The 17224-nt window shown below is 38.8% G+C and overlaps 1 protein-coding gene across 2 annotated transcripts; it reads left to right on the top strand.

The window, feature by feature from the left end:
- The first annotated feature begins 752 nt into the window (after positions 1-752).
- dnaja3a (DnaJ heat shock protein family (Hsp40) member A3a) lies at positions 753-11451 on the top strand. 2 transcript variants are annotated; one of them, XM_048181302.1, is made up of 12 exons: positions 753-1019; positions 2135-2271; positions 3650-3733; positions 3825-4031; positions 4208-4360; positions 4436-4583; positions 4670-4734; positions 8287-8415; positions 8502-8617; positions 8707-8804; positions 8878-8980; positions 10833-11451. In XM_048181302.1, the coding sequence occupies exons 1-11, from the start codon at positions 815-817 to the stop codon at positions 8964-8966; spliced, it is 1431 nt and encodes a 476-aa protein (XP_048037259.1). In that variant the 5' UTR covers positions 753-814; the 3' UTR covers positions 8967-8980; positions 10833-11451. The 2 variants fall into 2 exon arrangements, with proteins under 2 accessions (XP_048037259.1, XP_048037266.1); XM_048181309.1 differs by lacking the exon at positions 8878-8980 and having other exon boundaries at positions 755-1019.
- The last annotated feature ends 5773 nt before the right edge of the window (positions 11452-17224 follow it).

Here is a 17224-nt window from a genome sequence, read left to right on the forward strand (position 1 = left end):
CGATGGCCGATTTCAAAACACTGCTTCAGGAAGATTCGGAGCGTTATGAATCTTTTGTTTCGAATCATGATTCGGATCGCGTGTCAAACCGCCAAACTGCTGAAATCACGTGACTTTGGTGTTCCGAACTGCTGATTCGACACGCTGATTCATAATGCTCCGAAGCTTCCTGAAGCAGTGTTTTGAAATCAGCCATCTCTATATAAGTCGTTATTTTATTTTTTTTGACGCACCAAAAATATTCTCAGCACTTTATAATACTAATATTGAACCACTGTACTCACATGACCTGATTTAAATATGTTTTTAGTACCTTTATGGATCTTGAGAGAGGAAATGGTTTTACGGGTGTGGAACGGCATGAGGGTTTGTAATAAATGACACAATTTTCATTTTTGTGTGAACTAACACTTTAAGGTTGAACCACTGCAGTCACATGTACTTTTTTAATGATGTCTTTAGTACCTTTCTGGACCTTGAAAGCATTGATTATATTTCTGTAATACCTTTTGGATTTCATCAAAAATATCTTAATTTGTGTTCCAAAGATTAACAAAGGTCTTACGTGTTTGGAACGACACGAGGGTGAATAATTAATGCCAGAATTTTCATTTTTGGGTGAACTAACCCTTTAAGTGCAATGTATTATAAATTGTATAAACAGCAACTTCACCAGCCCGTCCACTCTATTTCAGTTCACAGCTGCAGTACTAAGGAATGGTCAAACTAACCAAGAATCTCCCTCTTAACAGTAATGCGCATGCGTGTGCCGCTCGCACATGCGCAGTCGCTCTCGTGTTAGTGAGTGTCAAAGATGGCGTGTACCGCAGCTCGCAGCTCTGCACGCTGGATCACAGTGGCCGTGTCCTCTAGCCACAGACGGGCCTGCTCAGCCTTCATCTCCAGCGCGGATGGAGCCTACAGGAGCTTCTCAACGCTGTCGGGCCGGCAGATCTGGACAGCGCGCGGCGGGCTCGGCGGAGGAGCCGGGAGTGCGGTGACATTGAGAGGCATGACAGGTGAGATAGAAAGGCCTGAGCATCCAACTACATACAAACTACTAACTCTGCGTAAAAATAAATGAGCTCTGGTCTGATTTATATAGATTCAGGTTCATATTTTACATGACATTGTGCTGTAACCATATATATGTTTAGTAGGTCAGAAAGCAAACTGGAACTCTGATCAATACATGTAATCACTTTGATCAACAACTGCCTCATCGATCATGAGTGCAAATAAGAGTTTGGATCTGATGAGAATCACAGACCCGGTTTGGCCCAGTCTCCAGAAACTTCTCTGACCTTGTTGCAGTTCAGCAGTGACTGTCAGCTGCCCTATAAAGACACTTAATGAGTCTGCATGCGTTATTATTACAAAGAAAATAATGAAGGCATTTTAAAAATAACACATAGTGTGATGGGAATCATGTTGTGATGGGGTGTTTTGCTCATTTTTACCATCTGTTTGTTTCCTTTTGGCTCCTAGAAAAGACCTGACCTGAAGTTTACCATAGTAAACAGTTTTGGCTTTATTCATTATAATAACTAACACCTAAATTATCACAATCATCATAACCTCTGGTCAAACCTTGAATTTCTTCTCCTCACCGTGTTTAGATACATGACAATTGATTCACTTATCAGGAAGTCCCATGATAATAATACTATGTTTTTGTTGTTGTATTGTTTTTTTACATACACCATTTACCATGATTGTACCATGATTTTATCATCTGAAAATATTTATTGTTCCCACTGACACCACACTATTTATTTATGTAAAACCTGTGGTCACCATGGTAAATATTTGTAATGGTTTGGGTCATGTAGACAGTGAAATTATACTTTGCTTATGTTTTGTGGAATTTCCTTGATAATTAGTAAAGTATTATTAGCATAATAATAATAACAATGGTATTTTAATCCTTTGAAAATAACCCATATATTTCTAATAAATTAGTTAAATTATGACACGGTTCAACAGTTATATTTCTAAACATTCTAAAAGGGTTTGTTGGAGTGATCTGTGGTATTGTAAAAATGCTGTAGTTGCTACAGTACATGTTACTGTAATAATAAACCCATAGTAAATATGCTCTTCATAACTGTAATCATATTATTGTGTGTCACAGCTGTGGGCGCTTCTTCTCATCTCATGTGCAAGATGTCATTTCACACCAGCTCTCCTGCAAGAAAACAGGACTTCTACCAGATCTTAGGAGTTCCACGGACGGCAACGCAGAAGGAGATCAAGAAAGCTTATTATCAGGTAAGACACCTGACTAGTGCGAGTTTGCCTTATATATAGACCGGGGCTAGTTGTCACAGCTATTAAAGGGATAGTTCACCCAAAAATGAAAATTATCCAATGATTTACTCACCCTCCAGCCAATGTAGATGTATATGACACTTTTTCATTCAGCCACATACAATAGAAAAAATTTTCTGGCTCTTCCGAGCTTTATAATGGTAGTGAATGGGGGCGTGCTTTGAAGCCCATTAAAATGCACAAACCCATCATAAAAATAATCCATACGGCTCCAGGGGGTTAATAAAGGCCTCCTGAAGTGAAGCAATGCATTTTTTAAGAAAAATATCCATATTTAAAACTTTATAAACTAGAATCACTGGCTTCTGTACACGAGTTGATTCGGGCGGAAGAGTGACCTCTGACCCGATGCATGACGCAATGACGAACATGGAAGCGCAGAGGAGAGAGCAAAACAAAACACCGGTCACAAATAAGAAGTCTAAATGATACATTTTAAAGAGAAATGTCAGAGGATTTCAATATAAGAGAAGAGGAGCTTGAGTTTGTTGCACAGCCCTATTTGTTTGAACCGTGAGAGCTTATGATACTCATACATCCTATCATATGCCAGAACTCGACTCTCTCGTGAATGAGCAGACGGACATTACTGGAAGCTAGTGATTATAGTCTATAAAGGTATAAATGTGGATATTTTTCTTACAAAAACTCATTGCTTTGCTTCAGAAGGGCTTTATTGACCCCCTGGAGCCATATGGATTATATTTATGATGGATGAATGCACTGTTTTGGGCTTCAAAATCTCGGTTACCATTCGCTCCAATTATAAAGCTTGGAAGAGCCGGGATATTTTTTAATATAACTCTGATTGTGTTCGTCTGAAAGAAGAAAGTCATATACACCTAGGATGGCTTGAGGATGAGTAAATTTTCACTTTTTTATTTAATACTACAGTGCCGCTTAAGTGTGTGAACCCCTTGCAGAATCTGTGAAAATGAAAAATTTTAACAAAATAAGAGAGATTATACAAAATGCATGTTATTTTTTATTTAGCACTGTCCTGAGTAAGATATTTTACATATAACAGGTTTGTGAATTATAATCAAACATATTTTATGTAAAATACCTTACTCAGGACAGTACTAAAAAATAACATGCATTTTGTATGATTTCACATTTTCACGGATTCTGCAAGGGGTTCACAACCTTTCAGCGGCTTTGTATATTGGCACACTATTGGTTATCTCTTTTCCTGAGTAGTAACAATTGACATGTTAAATAGCTTTTTGTGGTAAATTTAGACAACATAATGTGTGTGACAACTAGCCCCGTTGTAATTTTCTGGCTTTTGACCATGATTCTTTCTTTCCCTATTCAGATGGCAAAGAAATATCATCCAGACACTAACAAAGAAGACCCTCAAGCTAAGGAGAAGTTTGCACAGCTGGCTGAAGCCTACGAGGTTTGAAGCCTTTCTCTGTGAAAGCTTGTTCTAATATATACGAGTCCAGAAGGAATAATGAGTTTCCGTTTGGCTGATTCTTTGTCCTCAGGTGCTCAGTGACGAGGGGAAGAGGAAACAGTATGACACGTATGGTTCTGCCGGGTTTGATGCGGGTCAGGCCGGCGCGGGACATCAGCAGTACTGGGGCGGAGGGGCCAGCATCGACCCCGAGGAGCTTTTCCGCAAGATCTTTGGCGAGTTTTCTGGAGCGCGAGGCTTCGGGGATTTCAATGCCATCTTCGATCAGCCACAAGAGGTCTGATGTGCTCTCTTCTGTAGATATCTAATGTATTTTAAATGAGTGTGATGGCAGCCAATCAGATTTGAGTGGTGGTCAACTGTGAAATTCTGTGACATTCCCCTCTATAAATCCCATTTTTATGGCTGGATTCCCCCTAGACAACCCATAAACACTATGTTGTTGGTTAACAGTATGTCATGGAGCTCACGTTCGCTCAGGCTGCCAAAGGAGTGAATAAGGAGATCACCGTCAACATCGAGGGCACGTGTCAGCGCTGTGACGGCCGAGGCCATGAGCCCGGATCTAAAGTCCAGCACTGCGGGAACTGCAATGGGACTGGCATGGTAAGTGACACCCTCTGGCCCGTAAAGTCATTTAGATGCACCCAATAGCTCAACATGTGTCGTTTGTCCTTGTAGGAGACGGTGAACACGGGGCCTTTCGTGATGCGCTCCACCTGTCGGCGCTGTGGCGGGAGAGGCTCGGTCGTCACATCGCCCTGTACGGCGTGTCGAGGAACGGGACAGACCAAACAGAGGAAAACCGTCACGGTGCCCGTTCCTGCTGGTGAGTTAGCCAGTCATCTTTGGTGAAGTGAGACAGGTTGTCGACAAAGTTATTGACTTTGAGTTTTTGTTTATTGTGTTTTTCAGGAATTGAAGATGGACAGACGGTCCGAATGCCTGTGGGGAAGAAAGAGATCTTCATTACGTTCAGAGTGAGTATATCACTGTGTTCAAGGTTTTAGGAAGTCTATAAGCATGTGTTGAGTAGTCACATGGTCAGTTTAAGTTTTGTGGGGTTTGCTTCTTTTGATGTAGGCTTTAAAATGAAAGAAAAAAAAAATCCCCTTTTTTGTAGCAATTCTTCCAGTTAAAAAGATTGTTGGTGCCAAGATTTGTCGTTTGAGCACTGTGATGATTTGCTGTAGTTAAAATTAGGAGATAAAATATAAAAGCAATAGAGCAAAGCGCGGAGCTGTAAGCAAGAACGTCCGAACAGTAGCGAAGCAGGAAGCAGAACCAATTTAAATCTATTTAAAGAATCTATTTAAACCCATTGCAAGGGTTCCGCGAGAAGTGAGGATTCATGCAACGTAAGCAATGACGTACACCTGAGTGAACGAGACGGAGGGAAGTTAGTGAGTGAAGGGCATAAACATGAACTTAAACCTTAGTGTAAATGCTGCTGTCATTGAAGCAAAAGGTATCAAACCAAATACTAAGACGTTTACAAAATAATGATCATTTTTCAATATAACTTTTTTATTTTATATTATAAATTGTTTTGCTAATGCAAATAGCATTTAATAAAACCATATTTTCTAAATATATTTAAATATATTATTGATTATATTTAATTGTTTATACTTATTAAACTAATATTTTTTTTTTTTTTTTTTACATTTCGATCATTATTTTAGTTTGTTGTAAAAAAGTTTACTATTTTATGTTGCATCAGTATAATCTTTCCAAACATTTATAATTTGCAGTAGAAAAGTATTTAATTCTTCTGAGATAGAAAAAAAGAGTTTACTATTGCATTTGGAAATAAATAAGCAGTGATTTTATTTTCTTCTCATAATCGGACTGATGCTAATTATAAAAATGACAATTAGGGTTGTGAAAAGTACTGTCTTAAAAATGTGACGACACCAGCATTTCCCTCTAGCATTTTGAGCGCTGTTGGGCAGATTCTTAAACACCTCTGATACAACAGTTTTATACAGAGAATACATTAATGGACATTTTCAAAAAGGTTTCTCCTGGAGTAATTTTAGAATTTCTGTCGAATATTCAGTTGAAAGATTCTATGTAATTGTTGTTATTAATGTTGTTGTTATTGGTGTATATGCCTGATTTTGTATAGTGATTGTTTTTAAGACATACTTGTTAAAGTATTATAAATAATGTATTGAACTGATATTGCTGATTGCCATGAATATAGCCATTGCTGCTGATATGGCATTAAATCATAAATAAATAAATAAACACCTCTGATTGGCCATTGTGTTCATGCACTCAACAGATATGTCTCTGACTGGCTACAATGATCAATGCTTCAAGAACTTGCTGTAAATAGACATGTTTGACACTCATCACTGAGTGCTTACAGATACACATGAAAGCAGACGTCTATCAGCGGATATATTAGGGATCAGCTGATAGAGGTAGGGCTGGGCGATATGGCCAAAAAATCATATCTCTGTATTTTTTGGCTAAATGGCGATATACAGTATATATCTCTGTATTTTCTACATTGTTCTATTTGGATTTAGAAAAAAAACAATAGGTATTTATTTATTTATTTTTTTTTTAAATCTTAATTTAACATGCCTAATGTTGTCCTACAAACAGTTTTCATATTGAAGGCTATAAAACAAATACAGTGAATGTAACCATAGTCTGACATGCTATATATATGCAAAAAAAGGGAAAATTACCTTACATTTTAACATTGTAACATTACAATCTAAAAATAAAAAATAATGCTTTTTAAAGCAGAAGTTAAATTCACTAGACTAAAAATGAAAATAAAAACAAAAGCACAGACTAATTAGCTATATTAGGCTATTTTGACTACCCCAAATAGTCACTTTACAGTTACTGCTATCATAAAAATACACTTATTTGCACTAAAATTCTACATATGGCACATTTATCGTTCAACAACAAACATTTTAGCTATTAATAGGTGAAGTTCCTCCTCTATGTCTTTCATGTAAAGTTCCTTTGACTATCAAGCATATTCTGTTAAATTTAAAGCATTCTGTTAAATATTCTGTTAATTTTTATGATGTTGCTAGAAAACGCTTTTATTCAGAAACATGTTTGCATGGAATATTTGAAAATGTACCACCTGAAAGTATTTTAGATTTTCTGTCTTATGTTAAGTTGAAATGCTTTATATAATGTAAATTTTATGGATGATACTGACCTCTTTTGCCATGTAAATAGCCATGATGCTAACATGGCGTAAAAACTTAATAAACAAACAAACAAACATTTTAGCAAATTGTATATTTCAGTCAGAATTATGGCGTTCCTATTCTATTGCGCTCGAGGAGATTCGCTAGCAGAAGGCTCATCCACTCCTGACAGCAAAATGAAGATATTTGTATGACTTTCTAACATTTACAGATGGAGAATATAGCTACCTGTGAAATGTAAGTTATGTGCTTAGGAAAACACCACATCACAAACGCATTACACAGCACAAGTACTGTATCTGACGGGGCATGCCGCTTTAAACTATACGTGTTAGCTATATCTGAATCTTATGAGTTAGGTTATTTTTATATATTTTATATTTTAAGCATGTCTCATGTTTACGACCAGTTGTATTATGTATTTTCCCTGCAGCAGCACTTTGCGACATTCAATGCTATGTTTCAGGTGCGCTCGTATAAAACTACTATATATCGAAATAAAGCTATTGCCTCATTGCCTCAAGCATGTTCTTGAAGCATTGATCATTGTAGCCAATCATAGTCATATCTGTTGAGTGCGTGAACACAATGGCCAATCAGAGGTGTTTAAAGGATTAGTTCACTTTCAAATTAAAATTTCCTGATAATTTACTCACCCCCATGTCATCCAAGATGTTCATGTCTTTCTTTCGTCAGTCGAAAAGAAATGAAGGTTTTTGATAAACATTCTAGGATTTTTCTCCATATAGTGGACTTCAATGGGCACCAAACAGTTGAAGGTCAAAATTAGTTTAACTGCAGCTTCAAAGTGATCTACATGATCCCAGATGAGAAATAAGGGCCTTATCTAGAGAAAACATCACTCATTTTCTAAAAAAAAAAAAAAAACATTAAAATTTATTTTCCACTGAAGAGAAAAGACATGGACATCTTGGATGACATGGGACATAATTTTGAGTAAATTATCAGGAAATTTTAATTCTGAAGTGAACTAATCCTTTAAGAATCTGACCAACAGCGCTCAAAATGCTAGGGGGAAATGCCGGCATTGTCACATTTTTTGATAAAGCATTTGATGATGACGTATTCAACAATCCTGTAGTTTAAGAGTGTATGTAAGTGCAGTTGTGTTCCGAAACAAACCAAATACTAGGGTGTAGTTGTGTGCTCTTTCCAGGGCTTTCTGTCTCTATACAAGAATTGTGTTGCCAGATCAGTCTGAAGACTGAAGTCTCTGTTTCTATTAAATTAACTGGATAAAGAAGGAACATTCTGTGATCATGTGTAATCCCAGATCCATTTTGTGTACACCATGCTAATTAACTGTGTTGATGTTCTCAGGTCCAGAAGAGTCCGATCTTCAGGAGAGACGGCGCTGACATCCACTCTGACGTCATGATCTCTGTGGCTCAGGCCATATTGGGCGGCACGGTCAGAGCACAAGGACTGTACGAGACCGTCAATCTCTCGGTGGGACATCTTGGTGATGTTAACATGACCATATTCAAATACTAATCATGTAAAAACAGTCATTCATTCAGTGAATGTTCTCGTAGATCCCAGCTGGAATCCAGACCGACCAGAGGATCCGGCTCTCTGGTAAAGGTATACCGCGAGTCAGCGGCTATGGTTACGGTGACCACTACGTCCACGTCAAGATCAAAGTCCCCAAGTAAGACTTCTTAAATATGTTAAAAGGACTTGTTTTATGTCACTGTTGCACATTAAAATGATTGATCCATCCATTTGTCTTCTGTCCAGGATGTTGACGGACAGACAGCGAGCTCTTATGATGAGCTATGCGGAGGACGAGACCGATGTGGAGGGAACCGTCAATGGCGTGACCAGCACCACTGCAGGTAACGGTAGTTCAGTCACATCTACAGGAGAATCTGGGGCGGTCATGTAAAACTAGTACCTGTCTTTGTCCAGGAGGGGGCGGTAATCAGACTGGGACAGGGCACAAACAGAAAGACGAGGGCTTTTTCTTCAAATTAAAGAAAATGTTTAGCTCCTCCTGACAGCCTCAAAGCAGGTATGATGATTTGTTTTAAGATGCGACTCACTGAAAATTATTTAATGATTTTAGGGATTGGAAAAAACTGAGTAAGATGTTATTATCGAGGTTCAGTATCTGGTTTGCGGCTGTCTGTGACTCCTCCAAAGTAGCATTTGTACACCTGAAACTCACTTAAAAAAGTATGAATCCATTTTAGATGACAAAACTTCCCACAGAATTAGGTTACATTTAAATTCTTGCTGCAAGTTGATTTTTTTTTTTTTTTTTTTTTTTTTTTTTTCAGCTGATTAATGGTTTGACGTATTGCATAAATTACATTTAACTGAAATGCTTGTATTGTAATAATTTACTCATTTTATTTTCTACCAATGATAAAGCTGTGCTAGATGGAGATTTTTGTAAGGGAGGGGAAGTACCTTTGAGCTCCTTTTTGAATACATTGATTACTTCTATATAGTATTTTTATAGTTAGTTGAAAATATGCATAACAGTGACTGTATTTTATATTTTATGTATGGGAGTGGCATATTTTTAGTTTTTATATTTGGAATAGGCTGTTTCTGATTGGCCATTAGGCTAGTTTTGAGCTGTTTTAAATTGGCCATTGGACTAGATTGGGGCTGTGTCTGATTGGCCACTGGGCGATATTGGGGCTGTTTCTGATTGGCCATTAGGCTAGTTTTGAGCTATTCCTGATTAACCATTGGGCGAGTTTGAGGCCGTTTCTGATTGGCCATTGGATTAGATTGAGGCTGTGTCTTATTGGCCATTGGGCTAGTTTTGAGCTGTTTTTGATTGGCCATTGGTCTAGTTTTGAGCTGTTTTTGATTGGCCGTTGGGCTTGTTTTGAGCCATTTTGATTGGCCATTGGTCTAGTTTTGAGCTGTTTTTGATTGGCCATTGGGCTTGTTTTGAGGCGTTTTTGATTGGCCATTGGGCTTGTTTTGAGCTGTTTTTGATTGGCCATTGGGCTTGTTTTGAGCTGTTTTTGATTGGCCATTGGGCTAGTTTGGGGCCATTTTTGATTGGCCATTGGGCTAGTTTTGAGCCATTTTTGATTGGCCATTGGGCTAATTTTAAGCTGTTTTTGATTGGCCATTGGGCTAGTTTTGAGCTGTTTTTGATTGGCCATTGGGATAGTTTGGGGCCATTTTTGATTGGCCATTGGGCTAGTTTTGAGCCATTTTTGATTGGCCATTGGGCTAGTTTTGAGCCGTTTTTGATTGGCCATTGGGCTAGTTTTGAGCCGTTTTTGATTGGCCATTGGGCTTGTTTTGAGCTGTGCCTGATTGGCCATTGGGCTAGTTTGGGGCCATTTTTGATTGGCCATTGGGCTAGTTTTGAGCCGTTTTTGATTGGCCATTGCCACCTGCTGGTACGGAAAGGCATTTCTTCTTGCGCAGGCGCAGAACGGACGTGCTACTTGGCCGTCAGCTGTTGAGCGTTGGTTTGGTGTGTCAGGCCAAATTTGGACCCAGACCCTGCCGATGTGAGCCAACCCTGCAGTCTGCCACTAGTTCATTGGCGTCGGCTTGGTGTGTTCCTGCCTTAAGTAAACAAAGAAAGAAAGAAAGAGAGAGAAAATTATATTAAAATAAACGAGCAAATAAATACAGTATAACAATACTATATTGAATTTAATAATGTAAGTTAATGGAAGCTAATTATTTTACAGGTAATATTTTAGACATTTATAATATGAATCTTTCACTGTATTCATTGAGTCTTTATACAAGAAATTACAGATGCCTTTAAATTTTTTAGGATGGGGTCTCTCACATGAGGATGATCATATTTGGGGGTCCGTGTCATTTAAAAGATTGACCTTTTGCATCTCATAGGTTCATTCTTCCATTTGTCTTTACAGGTAAAAGATCCACTGGAAATTGAGAGACTTGGTCTTGTGGATTCAGATTGACTGTAAAACCTGATGGACATGCAAGAGAAGGAGACGAGTCCTCTGTTGTTGGACACATGCAGCATTGAATTCATCTTGAACCCTCCTCAGAAACTACACATAATGGAGACAATGAATAGCTCTGGATCTATCATTGACTTCTAAGAGAAGATCCCTCCAGATCCCAGAGGAAGATCCTTCCAGATCCCAGAGGAATATGATTTACGCACATGTACCCGTCTTACCTGAAACATTGTGATACTGATATCAGCCTTAGCATAAACGTGAACGATAGATCTTTTCTTTGGTCTGTAATTTTACGTTAAGGTTTTACATAGTCAGTTCTTTCCTTTTCTGATATTCTGAAATAAAGTGATTCACAAACAGAGAGGAACTCTTTACTTCAGTAATAATGAACATTTCAGATTAATCAAGTCCACTGTTCAAGATCTTTGTGCTGTTTATCACTGAATGTTACATCCATCTGCTTCATTTGCAGTGTACATAGACCACTGTTAATATTAAAATCATTTTGTGTTGTTGTAGAGATAAATATGCAATTATTAATAAAATCTCTGTAACATGTGAATTACTGTTTTTGTTCTTGAATATATAGTGTATTTCAACCTTCTGAAATACATTTTTCACAAAAAAAATTACTTTAAAACAGCACTAATCATAAACAAAAACTGGCAAGTTTTATTGCTAGAACTTTACTGTAAAAAATAAATGTAAAAAACATTACATATAATTGTCTTCAAATATAATTCTATTTTAAATGCTAAAGTTTTAAGTTATACAGTTTATACGGTTTTAAGTTTATAAGGTTAACTTTACAGATTTTTTTTTTTTTTTCCTAAAAAAAATTAAGGACTGAGTTGGGTATTAATTTATTATGTGATATGCTGTCAATTTCCATACAAAATAATTTCAACTCATCCCTTAGTTTGTAAGAAATAACAAAAAACGTATTACATTGAAAGTCTATGCTGCACCGGTTCCGGGATAAACGTTTAAATATACTCTGTTTTGAAAGTAAAGCCAGAAAACCCAAATGTTACACATTTAATATTAAACTAGTTTACTAACCTTTATCCAAAGACGTGTAACTCATTTTACAACATGTTGGCAGGGGCAGAAATGTAGCTCAAAACTTAAAAAAGCAAGTAAATTACATTTTTGAGTTGATTAACTTACTGTCATTTAGTAGAGTTAACTAATGTCAGGAAATTAGATATCTGATTATTACAACAGTGCTAGAGCTCTTGCTATAGTATTACAGTGTTGGTAATGCAGTATTTAATGACAACATCACTCAATATATTTTTTCTTGCACTACTGTTTGTCAAGGGTCAAGGGTCAAGAGACCAACTAAAGTAGGGGTCTCCAAACTCGGTCCTGGAGGGCCACTGTCTCCAACCCCAAATAAACACACCTGAACCAGCTAATCAAGGTCTAATTAGGCATACTAGAAACTTCCAGGCCGGTTTGTTGAGGAAAGTTGAAGTTAAACTCTTCAGGACAGTGGCCCTCCAGGACCGAGTTTAGAGACCCTTGAACTAAAGCAAATACCTTTACCATAATGGTCACTTGAAAATTGTGACTCTTTCCTTCAGTGATTCTGCTTGCTAACATCAAGTGTTCATCACTAATGCTCAATAATCACTCAATCACTTAATTATCTCCATCCATCCATTTTCTTCCGCTTATCCGGGGCTGGGTCGCGAGGGCAGCAGTCTAAGCAGAGACGCCCAGACTTCTCTCTCCCCAGACACTCCCTCCAGCTCTTCCGGGGGAATTCCGAGGCGTTCCCAGGCCAGCCGAGAGACATAGTCCCTCCAGCGTGTCCTAGGTCTTCCCTGGGGCCTCCTCCCTGTGGGATATGCCCGGAACACCTCCCCAGGGAGGCGTCCAGGAGGCATCCAGAACAGATGCCCGAGCCACCTCAGCTGGCTCCTCTCGATGTGGAGGAGCAGCGGCTCTACTATGAGCTCCTCCCGAGTGACCGAGCTCCTCACCCTATCTCTAAGGGAGCGCCCAGCCACCCTACGGAGGAAACTCATTTCGACCGCCTGTATCCGGGATCTCATTCTTTCGGTCATGACCCAAAGCTCATGACCATAGGTGAGAGTAGGAGCGTAGATTGACCGGTAAATCGAAAGCTTCGCCTCACAGCTCAGCTCCTTCTTCACCACGGCGGACCGGTACATCAACTGCATTACTGCAGAAGCTGCACCGATCCGCCTGTCAATCTCCCGCACCGTCCTTCCCTCACTCGTGAACAAGACCCCAAGATACTTAAACTCCTCCACTTGAGGCAGGACTCCACCAACTCCGCTAATTATCTCATTAACTTTAATACTGCTTCTTGAGTGTGGAGTCAGACTCAGAGCAGAGTTCATTTAGCTCTGGGGTTGTTGGTGTAGTGAGTCTGAAGGCCTTGATTACCTGGTTCACATTTGTTTATTTAGAGTTGGAGCTAAATAATTTAAATAAATAGAATGGAATAGACTCATGACCAACAAGTCTTTGTAACCTTTGGGGCAGCAGGGTATGTCAGATAAAATTATAAAGAAACCTTCCCAAAGGCTACAGCACTGAAAGTCACCAAAAATGCTTAAAAGCTTCATAAATCAATGTCTGTCTATGTATGTCTATAAATAATACAGTAGTACAAAATCTTTTATGCATTACATGGTTTTGAAATCACTCGTGATAATTGTTTGCAGCAACACTGTTTTCATGCTGTAGTTTCACAGAGTTGGTAATGTGAAATCTAAAAATGTTAGTTACTTTGGAACAGTGAAGTCTGATTCCCTCTTTTTGGTGAATTAAAATCATATATTGCAACAATGCAGATTGATTTCCATATGAATGACAAAACTGTTATTATGAATCGTTCAGTAGCTGAATTTATATTACATTATACATTAAACTTATAATAGGAGGAACAGGCATTAATTTGTTATGTCTTGGTGTTTGAATATTAAACTGTTCACATGTACAAATATATCAGCGTCAAACTTGACACGTAATTGCCAGAGGATAAAATAGAAATAGATAGAGTTGAGCTCATAGTTTTGGTTTGGTTTGTTCTCTTTCAGCTCAGTGGCATTAACCAGTGTGGAGGAACAGCAGTCCTTTACCAGTGTTGGAAATCTCAGAAGCATAGACCAGGAGACTTTGGGATCTCTTGAAGCAGAAGTTACTCTTTATTGAGAAACACGCTGTGCGTCGCTGTGGTCATCCAAAATCTAACTAAGGCAGTGACTTGGTAGTTCAGATACATTCAAGGGGGAGGAATACATAGAGTAGAGGTGTGGACAATCTAAACAAAGGATGCAAATGCAGTACAGGAATCAGATCATTCCCTACATTTCCCAGCCATGATCTAATCAGCATAAATGTGTCATTCAAATGCATAGGTGCTAATCCAATCAGTCTGACAGTAACACCCATACCTTTACAAAAGCACCGCTGTATCTTGAGCTTGTCATGCCAAATGGTCAGGAAGACAAAAGGTTAATGTCTCAGACATCTGGGCTGCCTGCCTTGATCTCCTTTAGAATGTCATTATCTTTACCTCAAAATGGAAAACACAATATACCTCACCTTAGTAATTCATGTGAGGTGATGTCAGGATGTAGAATCAACAGATCTTAAACAGATTATAAAATTTGTAATCCCACAGTTCCCCCTTTGAGAGTTCTAATAACTCTCACATAATACAAATTTAAACCTTCTTAAATCCCTTCTATAACATATGTTTGTTATATCTTCCAGTCATGCAACTTGTAACAGTTACAGGCACATACATCTTATTCTATGTCGTGTCCAACATTTACATAAATGTTGTTCTTTAACTTGAGTATACTGTTGACACACATATACAATGCAGGGTGGTAACATGTTGTATAAACTACATGATGACACAGAAAACCATGTAGCATAAGCGTGGAAGTCCTAAAAGTCCATGGCGCCTGAATAGCTGTGGAGTCTGTTCCCGGTAGAGTCCATTTCCACGTTTGTCCCAAGATGATTCTTTGTCGTTGTGCAACTCTGAGTTGCTCTGATGAGTCCGTCATCATGAAGGTTGTTTATGGATATCTGAGGTGATGCTTTACACCAGGTGCTGCTTATGAGACATCATGGCATATACACATACCTGCACACAAGAAAACAAAGAGACGGCAGACCAGCAGTATTCATGCAGAGACTTTAGTATGTTAGACCTCTGATGATCGTATAGTTTTTCTGTCTAACTCTGATCATCATAAACTTCTAGTGATCGTATAGTGGTTTTGTTCTTCTTTTTCTTAACCTAGTCTTAATCAATTTGACACCTATAGACCAGTAAGGTGGGGATAAACTGAGAGAGGGGGAAACCTATGGGGAAGTCTTCACCACAGGGTTAGCACCCGAGGCCTTATGCACTTCGGTTCTTCCCTGGGCTCCTCACTGGTCTGTGTGTCCCAGTGGCATAGCCAGAATTTTATTTTTGGGGGGGACCATCTAAAAATGAGGGGGCCGCTATATTATATAATATATATATATATATATATATATATATATATATATATATATATGTATGTATGTATGTGTGTGTGTGTGTGTGTGACACTAATAATGGCTACAATGACACTAATAATTGTAAATTTCTGATAGAAATGCAAAATCAATCGGTAGTTATTAATAGAATAACGAGACACAAACCTTTACATTCAATCGCGTTTGGTCCCATTTATTTTTGATTACAGGCATACTACATACAAACTTTTACTCTCAAAGTGCGCACATTTGTAGAAATACATGTTTACCTCATATTTCATTAGACAGAATTTATAGAACATGTACGTAAAGTTTCATAATTACAGAGGTCATAAAATGTAGTTTGCTAGGGGGGTACGGGGGCATGCTCCCCCGAGAAAATTTAGATTTCCTTGGTGTACATATGTGCATTTTTAAGACGTTAAGACCAACAAATTGGATAACAATAGCTTTAAAACCATGTCAACAAATACATGCATGCACAGTTTTGAGGCAGCTTTAATCGCATGTTTGGCAATTTCATTTTCAAACGACGGTCATTGCTCGTAGTTTCGATTGCGCTTTATTTAAGTAATTATGCAGCGCGCGCCGGCGCATTTGCGCATGCAATTCTTGAGTGCGCGCCACGAGCACAGTATAACGGCTGATTGGACATTCGTGTTATTTTTCTGATGCCTGACAACATCTCATCTGACCGCAGTTCACTGTTGTTCAACTGAAGTTCCCTCGTCGTCACCTGCACCTTTTCCGCGCTCGTTTGACTTGAGCCTGGCACTGAGGCGAAGTCGGAATGCGCGTCTGAAAAGTGACCCGTTTGTTGTGTCGTAAAGAGACAGTTCTATATAAACGCAGCGTTTTACTGCGATGTTTTAAAAAACGATTTTTATTTTTGGTATTTTATATGATCTGTTGGTGGTTTGTGGACACCCGGGAGGGAATTTTTTTTTATCCCCACCAGGGATAAAAATAATTCAGCAGAGGCAGGGATACATAGACCAGAAGAGGGGAAATATATATATCTGAGCGAGAGCAAATAACGCCACGGAAACTGCCTCAAATTAACTATAATGACGAGAAGAAAGCTGTGTGCGCTGCAGGTTCTTGATTCTCTAACGACTTTTTATTGGTTAAAATTAATGGAGATTTAGGAGCCCGAGCACCCACCGGATTTCACTGCATTGAGATGCGCGTCCTGGAAACGGGAAGCCTCGGGTACCGCTTCACATTGTCACTCATCGCATAATAACGAACTCTCACGCGCAAAGATAATAACAGCAGAGGCTACGCGCAACACGTGAAAAAATCAAACCAATAAGTCTACAAACAGCTATTGCATTTTATCGCGCAGCATATGCATCAGTGTAACAAATCAACATAAAGAATAAAAAATCGCTCAGAAATCTGGGGGGCCTGCATGTTAATGAGGGGGCCTAGGCCCCCTCAGGCCCCCCCGTGGCTACGCCACTGGTGTGTCCTATTCTCTCCCTGTAGTTAATTTCCAAATTTAAGGTGCTACATCTCCATCTTCCATTGAAACATCAGTCATAGCAGACATCATAACCCATAGAGGATGGATAAGTGAATGGAGTATGCTGTAGCATAACATTTAAGGCTGTGAGTGTACTCAACCAGTGTCCCCAAATGGTGGAAGTGACAGTCAACTTTCTTTTGTTCAGTATGAGTCTTTCAGCTTTCTTGTAAATGACTGGGGAAATTAAGCACTCACAGCCCAAATGGTTAGCATGTCAGCAAGCTGCTGCTCCAAGAGTTTGGAGAAGAGGGGAGGGGCAGTTTCAATGTAGCAAGTAGACCGA

This window comes from Megalobrama amblycephala, linkage group LG1 (assembly GCF_018812025.1).
Source record: "Megalobrama amblycephala isolate DHTTF-2021 linkage group LG1, ASM1881202v1, whole genome shotgun sequence".
In the NCBI taxonomy this organism is placed as follows: domain Eukaryota; kingdom Metazoa; phylum Chordata; class Actinopteri; order Cypriniformes; family Xenocyprididae; genus Megalobrama; species Megalobrama amblycephala.